The following is a 17,341-nucleotide window of genomic DNA, read 5'->3' as shown; positions in this document are numbered from 1 at the left end:
CAATGAAAAGATATTTGGGAAATATTTTCAAAATCCATCATTGTTTAAAAATGGAAACTTTATAAGTCAATGATTAAAGCATCTCTTGGAAATTCTACAGGCTTTTGTGTCTGACCACAAGCAGCGACCTCTGGTATTTTCTGCCAAAACACTTCATTTGTCTCACAGAACAACTAATCAATTCCAGAGCCCATCAATCATTTCAGTTGTATACTAGGTCTGGTCTTGCTTAGAGAAGGTCCAGATGGCTGTCTGTGTAAGTGGAATTAATAAAATTCTAATAGATTACATGACATCAAACTACAAAATATAACAGGGAGGACCAAATCTTATTGCAGGGTGGTGTGGATACTGTTTAATCTTCATTTACTACATTTTTAATTCTTACCCTAATTTCTCAATTTATGTGCAAACTTCTAGATCAAACCTTTGAAGCATGCAAGTAACCAGAAGCAATTTCTTGAATATGTAGTGCAGAATCATTTTACTCTGCAAACCCCTATGCTTATTAACCAGTACTTTTTCTGCCCATCTGCAGTATAAATGAAAAACACAGCTGATCTCAAAACTAGAGGTTACTCCCTGTTATAAGACTTGTCACTCTCTTGTTTCTATAGTTCTAAAAATATTGGCTCTCCCTTCCTTGTTTTCCATTTTCTTTTGCAAAAGCAAACAACTTATATTTAATTATAACCAGAATGCCATGTTATTGTAGCTCCTAACATCAGCTCCTGGCTCCTCTGTAGGGACTCCCTCTGCCGAATAACAATACTATTTATAAATGCTAACAGTTACACAGTAACTTATTTTCCACCAGATACTGTTCGAGGATGTCTATGTATTCACATAATCTGCTAAGTATCAAGTGAGACAAGTACTATAATTATCCCCATTTTACAGGCAAGTAACTTGCCCAAGATCACACAGCTAGTAAGTGGTGGAACTAGCATTTGAATGCCAGCAGTTTGGCTCCATAATTTTTTGTACTTAATTAGAATCCCCCTACACCCCCTCGATTATATTACAGAACAATTAACTTGCTTCAGAATGAGAAATTGATGTCAGAGCTCTGCGATATTAACACAGAGATCTGAACCTCTGACATTATATTGATACTTTCTATGACAGAGTGGAAAGCAGGAAGCAAGCTCAGAATTGGCCCCACTGGCCCTTGGCTCAAGAACATTTACCTTAAAACTAAAACAAACTCATAACTCATCATCTATTATACAATACACATTCATCAGAAAAGCTGCCACAACAATGGAACCCAAACTTAACCAAATGGATTTATTAGACACTGATTTGCCTGATCTTTACAAATGTAAAAAAAATCTGGAGTTATAAAGTATCAAAACAAACCTTCAAAATACATTATTTTATGTCCTTTTCTAAAAACAACGGTTCCATAGAAAAGAATTTTTGCTTTCATCCAAGTCTACCATTTGATGCTTCTAAAACTCTAAAACCTACTGTCACTTTCACCTCAGTTAAACATAATTCTGCCAAGAAATTGCAATTAACATCAATTAAAGCACAACTTTCTCTTAGAAAAATAAAACACCAAATACAAGCATAATTTGATTACATAACTTCAAGAAATAACTCATTTTCATTGTTGCAATTGCATTCTGATACATAAGAAACCATAGGGACTACATCTGGCTCTTCACTGGAATAATCCAACATTTCAGTATATAAGAATTTTCATGCCAGGCACAGTGGCTCACGGCTGTAATCCCAGCACTTTGGGAGGCCAAGGTGGGTGGATCACAAGGTCAAGAGATCGAGACCATCCTGGCTAACATGGTGAAACCCTGTCTCTATTAAAAATACAAAAATTAGTTGGGCATGGTGGTGCATGCTTGTAGTCCCAGCTACTCAGGAGGCAGAGGCAGGGGAATCGCTTGAACCCAAGAGGCAGATGTTACAGTGAGCTGAGATCGTACCACTGCACTCCAGCCTGGTGACAGAGCAAGACTCTGTCTCAAAAAAAAAAAAAAAAAAAACCCAAAAAACAACAAATTTTCATTATGGCCTAATTTGTTATAATGGAATTCTACTACACTATAAAAAGAACTCTTCCAATACAAGAATATGATTAGTTGCTGTAATTTCTGATCTGCTGTAGTAGTAACAAAATTACTGTGTTTGTAATAGTTAAACAGCTTTCAATGGCTTGCTCACATTCACGTTTCTTACTCTTTCTTAACAATATGTTCAGAATACGAAGATTTAGATGATATAATAAGACTAATACTTAATGAAGACTTCATGAAAAAAAGGCCAAGTCTAACCAGTTTTGCCCACAAAGGTTCATATTTCATTCAATTAATAATATTTACTAAACATACTTTCATGAAAATGCCAAAAGTAGTAAGAACATATTATTCAAAAGTGAAGAAGTTGAGAAGCACAAATATTCACAATGTTTTCTGTCATTATGGATTCATAATAAATGTATGTTGAATTGAATTAAAATCTCTACAAAAACAAACTGTATTATTCTTTGTCATTGTTTATCACTGTCAAAATTCTGAATACTGATTTAAATCTAAGAATCACTTCACTAGCAATTGGGTGGGGGATAAAGGAAGGAAGATTAACCCTTTCAACACAGTTTAACTCTATCTCAGGATTTCTACTCTCACTACAACTGGAGTACATTTGATTTGCTTCATGTTCTGTAGGGCTGCTGTGATCAGTCACGTCATCAGACATTTGAAAAGAAAATGTATTCAGTATGTCATTTTGAAAAATACTAGAGTCTGGGAGCCCTTAAGGAAAATGGCATACAAAATAAAGATCATTATTATTTACAGATAAGTGATTGATACTGTTAGAAACTTAGGATTAGTGATTTTTTTTTTAAAGGAAAGTCAAGAAACGATCTCAATTTATTTATCTAACTAGGAAAGAAAAATAGCCTATACATTTTTTATTGCTTAAGGGAAAGAGGTGAGGATGGGCATATCACAGAAGAACCAAACCAGCAGCTCTCTGTCTTACAATAGGGCTCTTAGGCTAACTCTACATAAGCAATAGTCAGTAAACTATCAGCTCTTCAAGGGAAGCAGCTGTGGCTACCTCCCAAGTTCTGAGCACTTTCACTGAAGATCTACCAAGTTTGGGGGCCTTCCTCAGATAGTGAGAATGCAAAGATGGGTAAAATATGATCTTCACTATCAAAAACTAAAAGCTAAAAGTATTTCTAAGTATACAGTTCAGTAGTGTTAAGTATATTCACACTGTTGTGCAATCTCCATAACTTTTTCATCTTGTAAAACTGAAACTCTGTCCCCATTAAACAACTTCCCATTTCCCCTACCCCCTGCTCCTGGCAACCACCATTTTACTGTCTCTCTGATTTTTGAATCCTTTCTGTTTCTGTGAGTTTGACTACTCTAAATACCTCATGTAAGTATAATCGCAAAGTGTTTGTGTTCTTGTGACTGGCTTATTTCACTTAGCATAATGTCCTCAAGGTTCATACATGTTGCAACAGGTGTCAAAATTTCCTTCCTTTTTAAGGCTGAATACTATTCCACTGTATATACCACATTTTGTTTATCCATCCGTCAACAGATGCTTCCACCTATTGGCTACTGTATAGAATGCTGCTATGAACATGGGTGTGCAAATATTTCTTTGAGATTCTGCTTTCTTGTTTCTGTTTCTTGAGAAGCAGAATTGGTGGATCATATGGTAATTCTATTTTAACTTTCCGAGGAAACTTCTGTTTTCCACAGTGGCTGTATCATTTTATACTCCAAAATTAGTTTTAATTTAGAGCAAATTAAATTAACTTTTAATTAAATTAAAAAATTAAAATCTTTAAAATAAATAACAGTATTTTGAGGAAAATTAACACAAAAATCCTTAGTTTAGATTGAGACACAACATCTTCTCCCACCAACTACTTGTGTGGGGAAAAGTCACTGAATGAGACAGTTGTTACTAGACACCAGTGAAAAGTAATTATTATCACTTATTCAGACACTTATCTGGCACTGGTTCAGACATTTGATTTTAAAGATTATACACCTAAAAAATTATTTCCTGTCATTTATTGTCCCGCTTGCAAATACCACCAAATCAGTTTCATGTTAAGAAGCAATGCTTCACAAATTGAAAATTTCAGGATTAAAAATATATAGTACATATATACACATACATAAGCACATACATACAAACACATGCACACACACAGGCATATATATTTGTATTATCAAAGATCAGAAGAGAAATTACCTGATGGTTTCTTCATGATATAGAGAACTAATAACTGGCCCACCAAAACCAGTATTTGCTTCTTTTCCTTTCTTCTCTGGTATCTGTGGGAAGGGGGAAAAAAAGTGAAAAAAAGACAAATGGGTTAAAACAATAGGTATTTAAATCAGTTACAAAATGTTATTTTGCTAAGAAAGACTAAGGATTTTACCCTCAACCATCTCTTCAAACGCTGGTAAAATTTTTAAGGTGGTAACAGAAAGGCAATAGGATTCTCAGGTCATCACAGGAGTGGAATGGGTACCTGGCTGGCAATCTAAGGTATTCCAGTACAACCTTCTGGAGCCACCAAAAAACAATTCTCCTAGCTGACTGTGAGATGATGTTCAATGTGGTAAATATGGATGTTCAGGTGAGAAAAAGAAAAATAAATCCCAGACATGAAGTGATCAGCAAAATCATATCTAGATTTATAAAATAAAAGTTCCCAAATAAGAAGCTACATTACAGTAAAAGTTCAAATTTAATTATAAAGAAAATGTTTTTGGGTTAAAAAAAAAAAAAAGGAAGGAGAAAAGGTAGAAGAGGGATAGGAAAGGAGGTTTATATCTCAAATAAAAGAAAAAAAAAGCAAACTGCACAGAAATACTTTCCAAACTCAAGGATTCAACACGTCTTGCCCCTCTGTGTTCTCAAAACACACCAGAGTAAAATTAACTTAGTAATAAGATTCTTCTAAAACATGTAATGTGGAAGCAATGAACCTGGATAATACTGTCTGCAAGGATCAAAGTGCAACCTCTGCAAAACCCCATGTATTGACAGCTTTTAGTATAGGACACCCTGCAAAAGTCAAAACTCTGATTCCAGACATAAATATTCCTTTAGAATCAAAATTATATTATTATTTAATTTGACTGCAAAAAGACTAGTTTTACTTCAAATAAAATACAGTCAATCCCCATACACATTTTTTCAGTACTTAAGAGAAGTACGAGTTTTTTTTGTTTTTTTTTTTTTCTTTTAATTGTTTCAGTCTGCAGATCACTGGACTGAGGAAAAAGACCCCCTTCCCCGGAGATAGCATATTCTATCTGTTCCTAACACTACTGGGGGAACTAAGGTTTCAAAAAATGTTGTAAATTTTTGAGGAAATGAATCAAGTCAGTTATCAACTTGTAATAGCAACAAAGTTATAAAATCAAAGACAACAACTATTAACATGATTAAATGACAAAGTATATAAAGTGTATTAGTATGATGCTAGCAAACAAGAAGCACTAGGTAAATGACAGATTTCTCTGTGCACTGAGGGCCATTTTTAGAGAATAAATGCTATGAAGAATTTCTGGGATAATGTATTTCTTTATACCAAAAAAAATTAGAGATGATCCGCAACTTACAATGGTTCGATTTATGATATTTTTGACTTATAATGGATTTATCAGTATGTATCCTCATTATAAGTTGAGGAACGTGTACAAAGGGAGAACTTATTTTACTTAATCCAATTATATTCCAAATACATGTTCCATTGATAGGATAAAACTAAAACATACTTGTTGTTCGAGATGATAACTAACTAAATAAAACTAAAAATGAGAAAACTGGATACTAAAGGAAAAAAATAGAGATAGAACCAAGTATGAAGTGGCAAGCATAGCTTCTTAAAAAAGAATGACTCCTAGAAGGTAACAGGGGGAAAATCTAGGTGACACCGGGTTTGGCAATGACTTTTTACATGCAATATCAAAAGTATAATCCATGACAGGCCGGGTGCAGTGGCTCACACCTATAATCCCTGCACTTTGGGAGGGTGAGGCAGGTGGATCTCTTGAGGCCAGGAGTTTGAGACCAGCCTGGCCAACATGACAAAACACCACCTCTACTAAAAACGCAAAAAACTAGCCAGGCATGGTGGTGCGTGCCTGTGGTACCAGCTACCTGGGAGGCTGAAGCACAAGAATTGCTTCAGCCTGGGATGCAGAAGCTGCAGTGAGCCAAGATCACGCCACTGCACTCCAGCCTGGCAACAGAGCAAGATGCTGTCTCAAAAAAAAAAAAAAAAAAATTATAATCCATGAGAGAAAAAAATTGATTAGTAGGTCTTTATTAAAATTGAAAATTTCTGCTCTGTGAAAGATACTGTTCAGACAATGCAATGACCAGCCATAAACTGAAAAAAAATTTGCAAAACACATATCTAATAAAAGACTGGTATCCAAAATATTCAAAGAATTCTTAAAACTCAACACTAAGAAAATAAGTTACCCAATGAAAAATGAGTAAAAGATCTAAATAGACAACTTACCAAAGAAGATACAGAGATGGCAAATAAGTAAGTGACAAGATGTTTAAACATCATGTCATTAAAGAAATGCAAATGAAAACAAAAATGAGAAACCACTACACACCTATTGGAATGGCTAAAATCCAATATGTCCTTAAATAGATTAATAAACAAATGATACACCCATAAAATAGGATATTATTCAGCAACACAAAGAAATGAGCTATTCTAGGTTAACTAAGAAAAAAGAAGAGTCAAATAACTCAGAAATGAAAGTGGAGATATTACAATTAATGCCACAGAAATACAAAGAATCATAAGAGATAACTACGAACAATTATATGCCAAAAAACTGGATAACCTAGAAGAAATGAATAAATTCCTGGAAACATATAATCTACCATGACTGAATCATGAAGAAATTAAAAATCTGACAGACCTATCACCAAGAAAGAGAGTGCATCAGTAACAAAAAAAAACTTCCCAACAAAGCCCAGAACCAGACCACTTCACTGGAGAATTCTATCAAATATTTAAACAAGAATTAACACCAATCCTCTTCAAACATCAAAATAAATAAAGAAAAGGGAACACTTCTAACTCATTTTATGAGGCCTTGTCCTCATATCAAAGCCAAAAATACTAGAAGAAAACTAAAACCAATATCCCTGATGAATATTAATCCAAAAAATCAACTAAATATTAATAAACTGAATTTAACATTACATTAAAAGGATTATTCATCATGATCAAGTGGGACTTATTCCTGGAATGCAAAGATGGTTCAATATACAAAAATCAATCATATAACACAGCATATTAACACAATGAAGGACAAAACGCACATGATCATCTCAATTGATACAGAAAAAGCATCTGACAAAATTCAACATGTGTTCATGATAAAAACACTAAACTAGGAATAGAATAAAACTACCTCAACACAATAAAGGCTATATATGAAAAGGCCACAGCTAACAACATCCTCAGAGGTGAAAAACTGAAAGCTTTCTTTCTAAGATCAGGAACAAGGCAAGGATATCCATTCTCATCACTTCTTTTCAAGGTGGTATCCAAGCCAGAGCGATCAGACAAGAAATAAAAGGCATTTGTGGTGTTATGCTGTGTGTGTGTGTGTGTGTGTGTGTGTACAGAGAGAGAGAGAGTGTGTGCACAAAAGAGATTTGTTTTGGTCCATGGTTCCTGGCTTCTAACTCCTATTGCCCTTGTTACAGACTTTCGTTACATAATTAGGTGTGTCAGGCCTCAGGAGCAAGCCTCAGGAAAGAGAATCTATGGGACTTTCTCCTGCCCTCCTTTTACCTGCCCCAAGTTACCCTTTCTGATGGTGGGTCACAATCCCAAGAGAGAGTCCTGCCCTATACCCTAGGGGAAGGAATACTGACATCATGAAACCCAAGAGGAATGGGTGCTGGGAGCTTGGGGATAGTGAAACACATGGAGGTTTCTGGAGGGTGGCATGCCCACAGAGGTCATGAAAGCGCCATGTCCCTTCCTCCATGCCTCACCCTACACATCTCCTTGTAAACCAAAATAAAGTTCTAAGCCCTACAACCATCTGGATGAACCCCTCCTCTCAGCTAAGGTTTCTCCAAAGAAACCTGAAAAACTAGTTCAGGCCATGATGGGAAGTCGGGGTCTGGACATGCCTCATTATACTTTCCTCCCTTTAGCATTCAGGAACAACTGACCAGCATTAACATTAAAACAGAGATCTCACAACTGACAAAAAAGACTCTTTGTATCAATAAGATATCAAATTCCAACCTGACTCTAGTATAGCATCACATGACAGAGAGCAGACCCTGGAAGAAATCAAAATAGTTTATCCCAAAATATATTTGACATATTTTGAAATGGCCCTGCAAAGTCATCTCTTAAAAGGGAAATTTTACATTATGTAAAGAATCCTCTTCCCTTTCCAGGTCTTTTTCTGATCCTAAAGAGATTAGCTGAGAGATCTGAAGAATCTTTTAAAGATCTGAATAGGAAACAACTGTCATCTATTGCATCTAACAGTGGCCACCTATGAGACTTCATCTATATAGTAAGAACCTTGGTCTCCACAAACCCTTAACTCAGATATTCCTTTCTATTAATTCCAAGCTTTTAGATAATAACTTAACTCTCAACCAACTGCCAATCAGAAAATCTTTGAATCTACCTATGATAAATCACTGCTTCGAGTTGTCCTGTCTTTCCAGACCAAACCAATGTATACCTCATATGTATTAATAAACTAGGAATAGAATAAAACTACCTCAACACGCCATAGCCACCACCGAGCCTGCCACCAGTGCCTCTAAGCAGAAGGTGGTTGTGCCACCCACGAATGCCAATCTTGGCAAATCTGCCAGGGATGTCTTCACCAAGGGTTATGGATTTGGCTTAATAAAGTTTGATTTGAAAACAAAATCTGAGAATGAATTGGAATTTACAAGCTCAGGCTCAGCCAACACTGAGACCACCAAAGTCATGGGCAGTCTGGAAACCAAGTACAGATGGCCTGAGTACGGCCTGACGTTTACAGAGAAATGGAACACCGACAATACACTAGGCACCGAGATTACAGTGCAAAGTCAGCTTGCACGTGGTCTGAAGCTTACCTTCGATTCATCCTTCTCACCTAATACTGGGGAAAAAAAAGCTAAAATCAAGACAGGGTACAAGTGGAAGTACATTAACCTGGGCTGCGACATGGATTTCAACATTGCTGGGCTTTCCATCTGGGGTGCTCTGGTGCTGGGTTACGAGGGCTGGCTGGCCGGCTACCAAATGAATTTTTTTTTTTTTTTGAGATGGAGTCTCACTCTGTCGCCCAGGTTGGAGTGCAGTGGCAGGATCTCAGCTCACTGCAATCTCTGCCTCCTGGGTTCATGCCATTCTCCTGCCTCAGCCTCCCAAGTAACAGGCGGCTGCCACCACACCCAGCTAATTTTTTTTTTTTTTTTTTTTTTTTTTTTTTTTTTTAGTAGAGATGGGGTTTCACCATTAGCCAGGATGGTCTCGATCTCCTGACCTCGTGATCCGCCCGCCTTGGCCTCCCAAAGTGCTGGGATTACAAGCATGAGCCACCACGCCTGGCCCGGATGAATTTTGAGACTGCAAAGTCCCGAGTAACCCAGAGCAACTTTGCAGTTGGCTACAAGACTTATGAATTCCAGCTTCACACTAATATGAATGACGGGACAGTCTGGCAGCTCCATTTACCAGAAGGTGAACAAGAAGTTGGAGACCGCTGTCAATCTCGCCTGGACAGCAGGAAACAGTAACACGCACTTCAGAATAGCAGCCAAGTATCAGATTGACCCTGACACCTGCTTCTCGGCTAAAGTGAATAACTCCAGCCTGATAGGTTTAGGATACACTCAGACCCTAAAACCAGGTATCAAATTGACACTGTCAGCTCTTCTGGATGGCAAAAACGTCAATGCTGGTGGCCACAAGCTTGCTTTAGGCCTGGAATTTCAAGCATAAATGAATACTGTAAAATTGTTTAATTTTAAACTATTTTGCAGCATAGCTACCTTCAGAATTTACTATATCTCTTAATGTTGTATGTCTGGAATGCAAGTATTGCTAAATATGTTAGACCTCCAGGTTAAAGATGATTCAGCTTTAAGATGTTACCTTTTCAGAGGTACAGAAGAAAACCATTTCCAAAAAAGGTCCTTTCAGTGGTAGACTTGGGGGTAACCTGGTGGCCCATTTGAGATATCAGGTTTCTTTTTTATCTAGAAATGGCTGCAAGTGGAAGCTGATAATATGTAGGCACTTTGTAAATTCATATTGAGTAAATGAAAGAAATTGTGATTTCCTGAGAATCAAACCTTGGTTATCTAACCCTAATTGATGAGAAGCTCACTGCTTGATGGTGTGTACAAACTCACCTGAATGGGATTTTTTTTAGACAGATCTTCATGACCTGTTCCCACCCCAGTTCATCGTCACCTCTTTTACACCAAAACGTCTGCAGAGTGGTGTGGTCACGTTTCTTTTGTGCCATTTTGGGGTGGAGAGGGTGGATGTGATAAAGCCAATAATTCAGGACTTATTCCTTCTTGCGTTGTGTTTTTTTGCCCTTGCATCAGAGTATGAAATAGCTTCCAGGAGCTCCAGCTATAAGCTTAGAAGTGTCTGTGTGATTGTAATCACATGGTGACAACACTCAGAATCTAAATTGGACTTCTGTTGTATTCTCACCACTCAATTTGTTTTTTAGCAGTTTAATGGGTACATTTTAGAGTCTTTCATTTTGTGTGGAATTATTTCCTCCCCTTCAAATGCTGTAATTAACATCACTTTTAAAAAGCTTGAATATTGAAAGCTCAAGAACAAAAACAAAAAAAAACTACCTCAACACAATAAAGGCCATATATGAAAAGGCCACAGTTAACAACATACTCAGTGGTGAAAAACTGAAAGCTTTCCTTCTAAGATCAGGAACAAGGCAAGGATATCTATTCCCATCACTTCTATTCAAGATGGTATCCAGGCCAATGTTAATGCTATCATAGCTCCCTAAAGGATATAAAATCAAGCTGTAACCCCATCAGCTTGGGTACATGTTCTCAAGACCTCCTGAGGCTGTGTCATGGGTCATGGCCTTCACATTTGGTGCAGAATAAATCTCTTCAAATACTTTGCAGTTTTGCTTTTTTTCCTCCACATCTTCATCTGCATCCTTTATAATAAACTGGCAAATGTGCTTCCCTGAGTTCTGTGAGCTACTCCAGAAATTTGGTTGAACCCAAAGAGGGGATCATGGGAACCCCAACTTGAAGCCAGTTGGTAACAAATTCTGGAGAACGGGGATTGTGACTGGTCAAGGGGTGGGAGGCAGTCCTGCTGACTGAGCCCTCAACCTGTGGAATCTGACACTATCTTTAGGCACCGAGTGTCAGAACTGATTAGGAGGATACCCAATTGGTGTCTGCTGCAGAACTGCTCACATAGTGTTGGGGAGAAATCCCCACGTATTTGGTCACAGAAGTCTTCTGTTGTTGTAGTGGTATAAGAGCAGAGGAAAAACACGGTTTGAAAGTTTTTCCTAAAATGGCATCCAAATTGGAAAGGAAGAGGTAAAATTATCTGTTCACAGACAACAGGATTTTATACGTAAAAAAATCGTAAAGATTCCACCCAATCTGTTATTTAGCAAAGTTGCAGGATACAAAATCGTCACACAAAAATCAGGTTAGGTCTGACAGAGACAGACAACAAATGAATAAGTTTTCCAATATTAAAACCTAGAGCATTATGAAAAAAAAAACAGGTCCGGGAAGAAGGTTATAATTTGGAATAAGATGGTTGGGGAAAGCCTTCTAGAGAATGCCCTTTGAATAAAGACAAAGGAAGTGAAGAAGTGAGTCTTGCAGATATCTGGAGTAGATTGCTCCAGCCATAGGAAAAAGCCAGTGCAAAGGCCCTATGATGAAGGTATGCACAGAATGTTAGAGTAAGGGTCCCCAAACCCTGGGCCGCAGGCCAGTAGCAATACACGGCCTGTTAGGAACCTGGCCGCACAGGAGGAGATGAGCAGCAGTTGAGCAAGCATTACCACCTGAGCTCCACCTCCTGTCAGATCAGCAATAGCATTAGAGTCTCACAGGACTGTGAAGACTATTGTGAACTGCACATGTGAGGGGTCTAGGTTACGCACTCCTTATGAGAATCTAACTAATGCCTGATGATCTGAGTGAAACGGTTTAATCCTGAAACCATCCCCCTCCAACCCCGGCCCCCTAACCCCTGCTGCAGAAAAATTGTCTTCCACTAAATCAGTCCCTGGTGCCAAAAAGGGTGGGGACTGCTGTGTTAGAGAACTTAAAATGTTTCTGTCCTTTGCCTACTCTATTTAAGGTACAGGGTGTCTTAAATAGAATAGGCAAAGGACATAACCATTTAAGAAGCAAGAAGACAAAGTTGTTCATGAGACAATCATAGTTTCTATTGGTGTCATTCATTGACTTTCTTAATGTGAAACAGACAATTGGGAAGAGATAGCTATGTTCTACTTGGTAATTATTTGCTGTGAAATAAAGACTACTAATTAAGAGTTATGTGGTAGTTCAAAAATATTAAGTATAGTTCTTTGATTTTATTTAGCCTTCTTTTTAAAGCAGGTTTAGGTTTACAGAAAAATGAACAAAAAATAGGGTTATCTCATACCTCTCACATGTATACACCTCCCCCACTCACTGCCCCCATTATTAACATCTTGCATTGAGTGACACATTTGTTACAGCTGATGAGCCTATGTTAATACACTATTATTAATGAAAGCCCATAGTTTACATTAGGGTTCACTCTTGTGTTGAACATTCTATGGGTTTGACAAACATATAACAACGTCCCCACCACTGCAGTACCATTCAGAATAGTTTCACTGCCCTAAAAATCCTGTGCTCTACCTATTCACCCTTCCCTCCCTCCCCACTCTCCTCCATACTCTGAACCCACAGCAACTAGTGATCTTTTCACTGCCTCGTTTTACTCTTTCCAGAATGTCAAATGATTAGACTCATACAGTACGCAGCCTTTTCAGATTGGCTTCTTTCACTTAGCATTATGCATCTAAGGTTCCTCCATGTCTTTTCATGGTCTAATAGCTAATTTCTTTTTAAAAATTTTAAATTGTTGTAAACATAAGATTTACCATTTTAACCATTTTTGGTATTTAACTCAGTAGTGTTAACTATATGCTCCCTCCCCTGGCCCAAAACACAAGATTTTTCTTGAATCTTTACCGTAAATGGGATTCTGGGAGGTAAAACCTACCAAAGTGGAAGGCCCTACTAAGACTGGGGAGGGGCCGGGTGCGGGGGCTCACGCCTGTAATCCCAGCACTTGGGGAGGCCGAGGTGGGTGGATCACAAGGTCAGAAGATTGAGACCATCCTGGCTAACACGGTGAAACCCCGTCTCTACTAAAAATACAAAAAAAAAAAAAAAATTAGCCAGGCGTGGTGGCAGGCACCTGTAGTCCCAGTTACTTGGGAGGCTGAGGCAGGAGAATGGTGTGAACCCAGGAGGCAGAACTTGCAGTGAGCCAAGATCATGCCACTGCACTCCAGCCTGGGCGACACAGTGAGACTCCATCTCAAAAAAAAAAAAAAAAAAAAAATACTGGTGAGGAGTTTTTGACTCCCTAGTCCACACTCAGCCTCGAGTAATTCATCCGTTACCATTGAAGTGTTTCTACCAGTTTATGGCCCAAGCATCTTCTGTTATCTTGGTTATGATTCTCTGTATTCACATGTCTTTCCAGTTTTGGGGATGGCAGTTTGAACTGGTACCTCAATCTCTGATGGATCTAGAACAGTCTTTGATTTTCAGTTTGGTCAGATTACTGTTATTGTTAAGGACAGGAGTGGTAACTTGCAGGTTCTTCATATGTTGAGGCTGAAACCGGAAGTTCAGTGATCTTTTAAAGAGATTTCAAAATTTAAAAAAAGTCTTTAAATTTACCCATATATTTAGCACTTCCAGGACTCTTCATGCCTTTATGGAGGTCCAAATTTCCATATTACATAATTTTCCTTTCATGTGAAGTTCCTTTAAAATTTACTATAGTTCAGTTCAGTTGGCAATGAATTACCTGCTTTTGTTTATTTGGAAAAAGTTTTTATTTATTTATTTTTATTTTTTAGATGAAGTCTCACTCTGTGGCCCAGGCTGGAGTGCAGTGGTGCAATCTCAGCTCACTACAACCTCTGCCTCCAAGCGATTCTCCTGCTTCAGTCTCCGAAGTAGCTGGGATTACAGATGCCCAACAGGACACCCAGCTAATTTTTGCATTTTTAGTAGAGATGGGGTTGCAATGTGTTGTTCCGCCTGGTCTCGAACTCCTGACCTCAAGTGATCTGCCCATCTCAGCCTCCTAAAGTTTTGGGATTACAGGCGTGAGCCACCAGATCCAGCCTTGAAAAGTCTTTATTTCACATTTACTTCTTTTTGTATTGACATGAGATTCACATAAAATTAACCAGTTCAACATGTACAATTGAATGACATTTAATACATTCACAATATTGTGCAACCAATTCCATCTAGTTCGACAACATATTTGTTATTCCCCCCAAAAAGCCTTGAACCCACTAAGCAGTCACTCCCCATTCCCCTCTCCCCCAAACCTTTAGCCTTGAACCCACCAAGCAGTCACTCCCCATTCCCCTCTCCCCCAAACCTTTAGCCTTGAACCCACTAAGCAGTCACTCCCCATTCCCCTCTCCCCCAAAACCTTGGCAACACCAATCTGCTTTCTGTCTCTATGGATTTAACCATTCTGGATATTTCATATAAACTGAATCATACACTATGTAATCTTTTATGTCTGGCCTCTTTCACTTGGTTTAATGTTTTCAAGGCTCATCTATATTATAGCATGTATCGGTTCTTCATTCCTTTTTATGATTAATAGTCTATTATATGTATATACCAATACCAAATTTTGCTTATCCACTCATCAGTTAATGGACATTTGGGTTGTTTGCACTTTTGGCTATTGTGAATACTGCTGCTATGATCATTTGTATACAGGTATTTGAGTACCAAATTACCCAGCAATTCCATTCCTGTATATACCCAAAAGAATTGGTAATTCTATTTTTAACTTTTTGAGGAACCACCAAACTGTCTTTCATGGCAGCTGCACCATTGTACAGTCCTAGCAGCAATCTAAGAGAGTTTCAATGTCTCTACATCCCTGCCAAAACTTATTATCTTTTTTATTGCGGACACCCTACTGGGTATGAAGTGGTCCTGTTGAAAATCAACTGACCATAAACTCGAGAGTTCATTTCTGCACTCTCAATTCTTTTCCATATGTCTATCCTTATACCAGTACCATACTGTTTTAATTACTGTAGCTTTATAGTAAATTTTGAAATTGCAAAGTTTGAATCCTCTAGTTTTGCTCTTTTTCAATACTTTGACTATTTGAGGCCCTTTGCAATTCCATATAAATCAGATTGACTTGAACAGTGCTGCCATCTAAATAAAATTAAATCTTCCAATCCATGAACACAAGATGAATTTCCATTAACTTAGGTCTTCTTTAATTTCTTTCAGCAATATAGTTTTCAGTATAAAATCTTTCACATCCTTGGTTAAAATTCCCTGGTTTTTTTTTTATTCTCTTGAAGGCTATTGTAAATGGAATTTTTTTGTTTGTTTCCATTTCAGAGTATCCGCTGATGGTCTAAAGAACACAATGATTTCTGCATGCTGATTTTATGATCTTATATCTTGCAACTTTGCTGAATTAATGTATTAACTCTAGCAGTGTCTTTGTGGATTCTCTGGATTTTCTATATACTGTGTAGGATCATGTCACCGATTACCATTTTTATTTCCTCCTTTCCAATTTGATGCTGTTTCTTTATTTTTCTTGTGTAATTGCTCTGGCTAGAATTTATGTATACAATGTTGAACAGGAGTGGTGAAAGCAAGCATCCTTGTCCTATTCCTGATCTACCTCTGGGTTTTTCATAAATACCCATTATGTTAAGTAAAGTTTACCTTCATTTTTGAAAGCTATTATATCTTAACTGAGTATAGAATTATAGGTTGATCGTCTTTTCCTTTTGTTGTCAACCTATTGACTTCAGACTTCTGAAAAGAAGTCTGCTGTAGTTCTACCTTGTTTATCTTTATCATGTTTTCTGTCTGCTTTTTTCTCTTTTTCACTGGCTTCAACAATTTGTTATGTATCGTATGGTTTCATTACATTTCTTCTGCATGGGGTTCATTGAGCTTCTTGGATCTATGGGTTTATGGCAGTGACTCTCAACTAGGGGCACTTTTTTTTTCTGCCATCTCCATCCACAGATATTTGGCATGTCTGGGGCAATTTTTTAGCTGTCACACTATGCAGTGCTATTGACATCTAGTGAATAGAGACCAGAGTCACTGCTAAATGTCCTACAATGTACAGGATACCCTCTATAAAGAAGAATTTTCTGGCCCAGAATATCAATGGAGCAAAGATTGAAAAACTCTGGTTTATAGTTTATCAACTGTTGGAAATATCAGCCATTATTAACTAAATTTTGTTTCTGTCTTCTCTCACATTTTTTCTCCTTTCTGGGTCTCCAATTATATGAATGCTACATTGCTTTATATTTTCTCACAGCTCATTGAAGTTCTGTTCTTTTTTTTCTTCAGTCTTTTTATGCTCTGTGCTTCATTTTGATTAGTTTCACTTGCTCCATCTTCGAGCTTCAAGTTCACTGATCTTATGCAATGTCTAATCTGCTGTTAATCATATCCAGTATATTTTTTACTTCAGATATTATATTTTTCCCTATCTAAAAGTTCCATTTGATATTTTTGTATCTTCCATTTCTCTCTACATATGTTCATGTTTTCCTCTACTTTCTTGAATACATAGCATATATTTGTAAAGTAAGTGTTTTCATGTCCTTGCCTGTTATTTTATCATCTTTATCATTTCCACCATCTACTTTTATTGACAGGTTTTTCTCCTGGGTCATATTTTCCTGCCCCCACTTTTTTTTTTCCTTTTTGGCAAGCTTTAAAGACCTTTACTGTAAGCAAGGCATTGTAATAAATTTTACATTCTTGCTTGCTGGATTTTGTTGTGTTCCTTTAAATTATGTTGGACTTTGTTTTGGCATGCATTAAGTTACTTGGAATTAGTCTGATCCTTTTGAGGCTCAATTTTAAGCAGTGTTAAGGCAAGGGCAAAGCAGCCATTGATATAGCATTTAATTTAGCACAGCTACTGAAGTGAAACCCTTCTGAGGCCTCTACCATATGCCCCACATATTACGTTTTC

General features: G+C 37.4%; 1 protein-coding gene and 1 pseudogene across 3 annotated transcripts in view; one reads left to right on the top strand and one right to left on the bottom strand.

Annotated features, from left to right (window-relative positions):
• The window catches only part of ACBD6 (acyl-CoA binding domain containing 6), a 223,403-nt gene that overhangs the window by 145,096 nt on the left and 60,966 nt on the right, over nucleotides 1-17,341 (bottom strand). For all 3 annotated transcript variants that reach the window (XR_004032595.1, XM_030823916.1, XM_030823917.1), the window contains exon 4: nucleotides 4,252-4,334. Coding sequence is in view for 2 of the 3 variants with exons in the window: in XM_030823916.1 (XP_030679776.1) it covers nucleotides 4,252-4,334 (83 nt within the window). In the remaining variant the exon portion in view is untranslated. The remainder of the gene's footprint in view (nucleotides 1-4,251; nucleotides 4,335-17,341) is intronic.
• Nucleotides 1,862-10,018, top strand: LOC100597720 (annotated as a pseudogene).

Source organism: Nomascus leucogenys, chromosome 12 (assembly GCF_006542625.1).
Source record: "Nomascus leucogenys isolate Asia chromosome 12, Asia_NLE_v1, whole genome shotgun sequence".
NCBI lineage: Eukaryota > Metazoa > Chordata > Mammalia > Primates > Hylobatidae > Nomascus > Nomascus leucogenys.
Note: the sequence above shows the minus strand (reverse complement) of the source record. Positions and strands in the feature narration are given on the sequence as shown.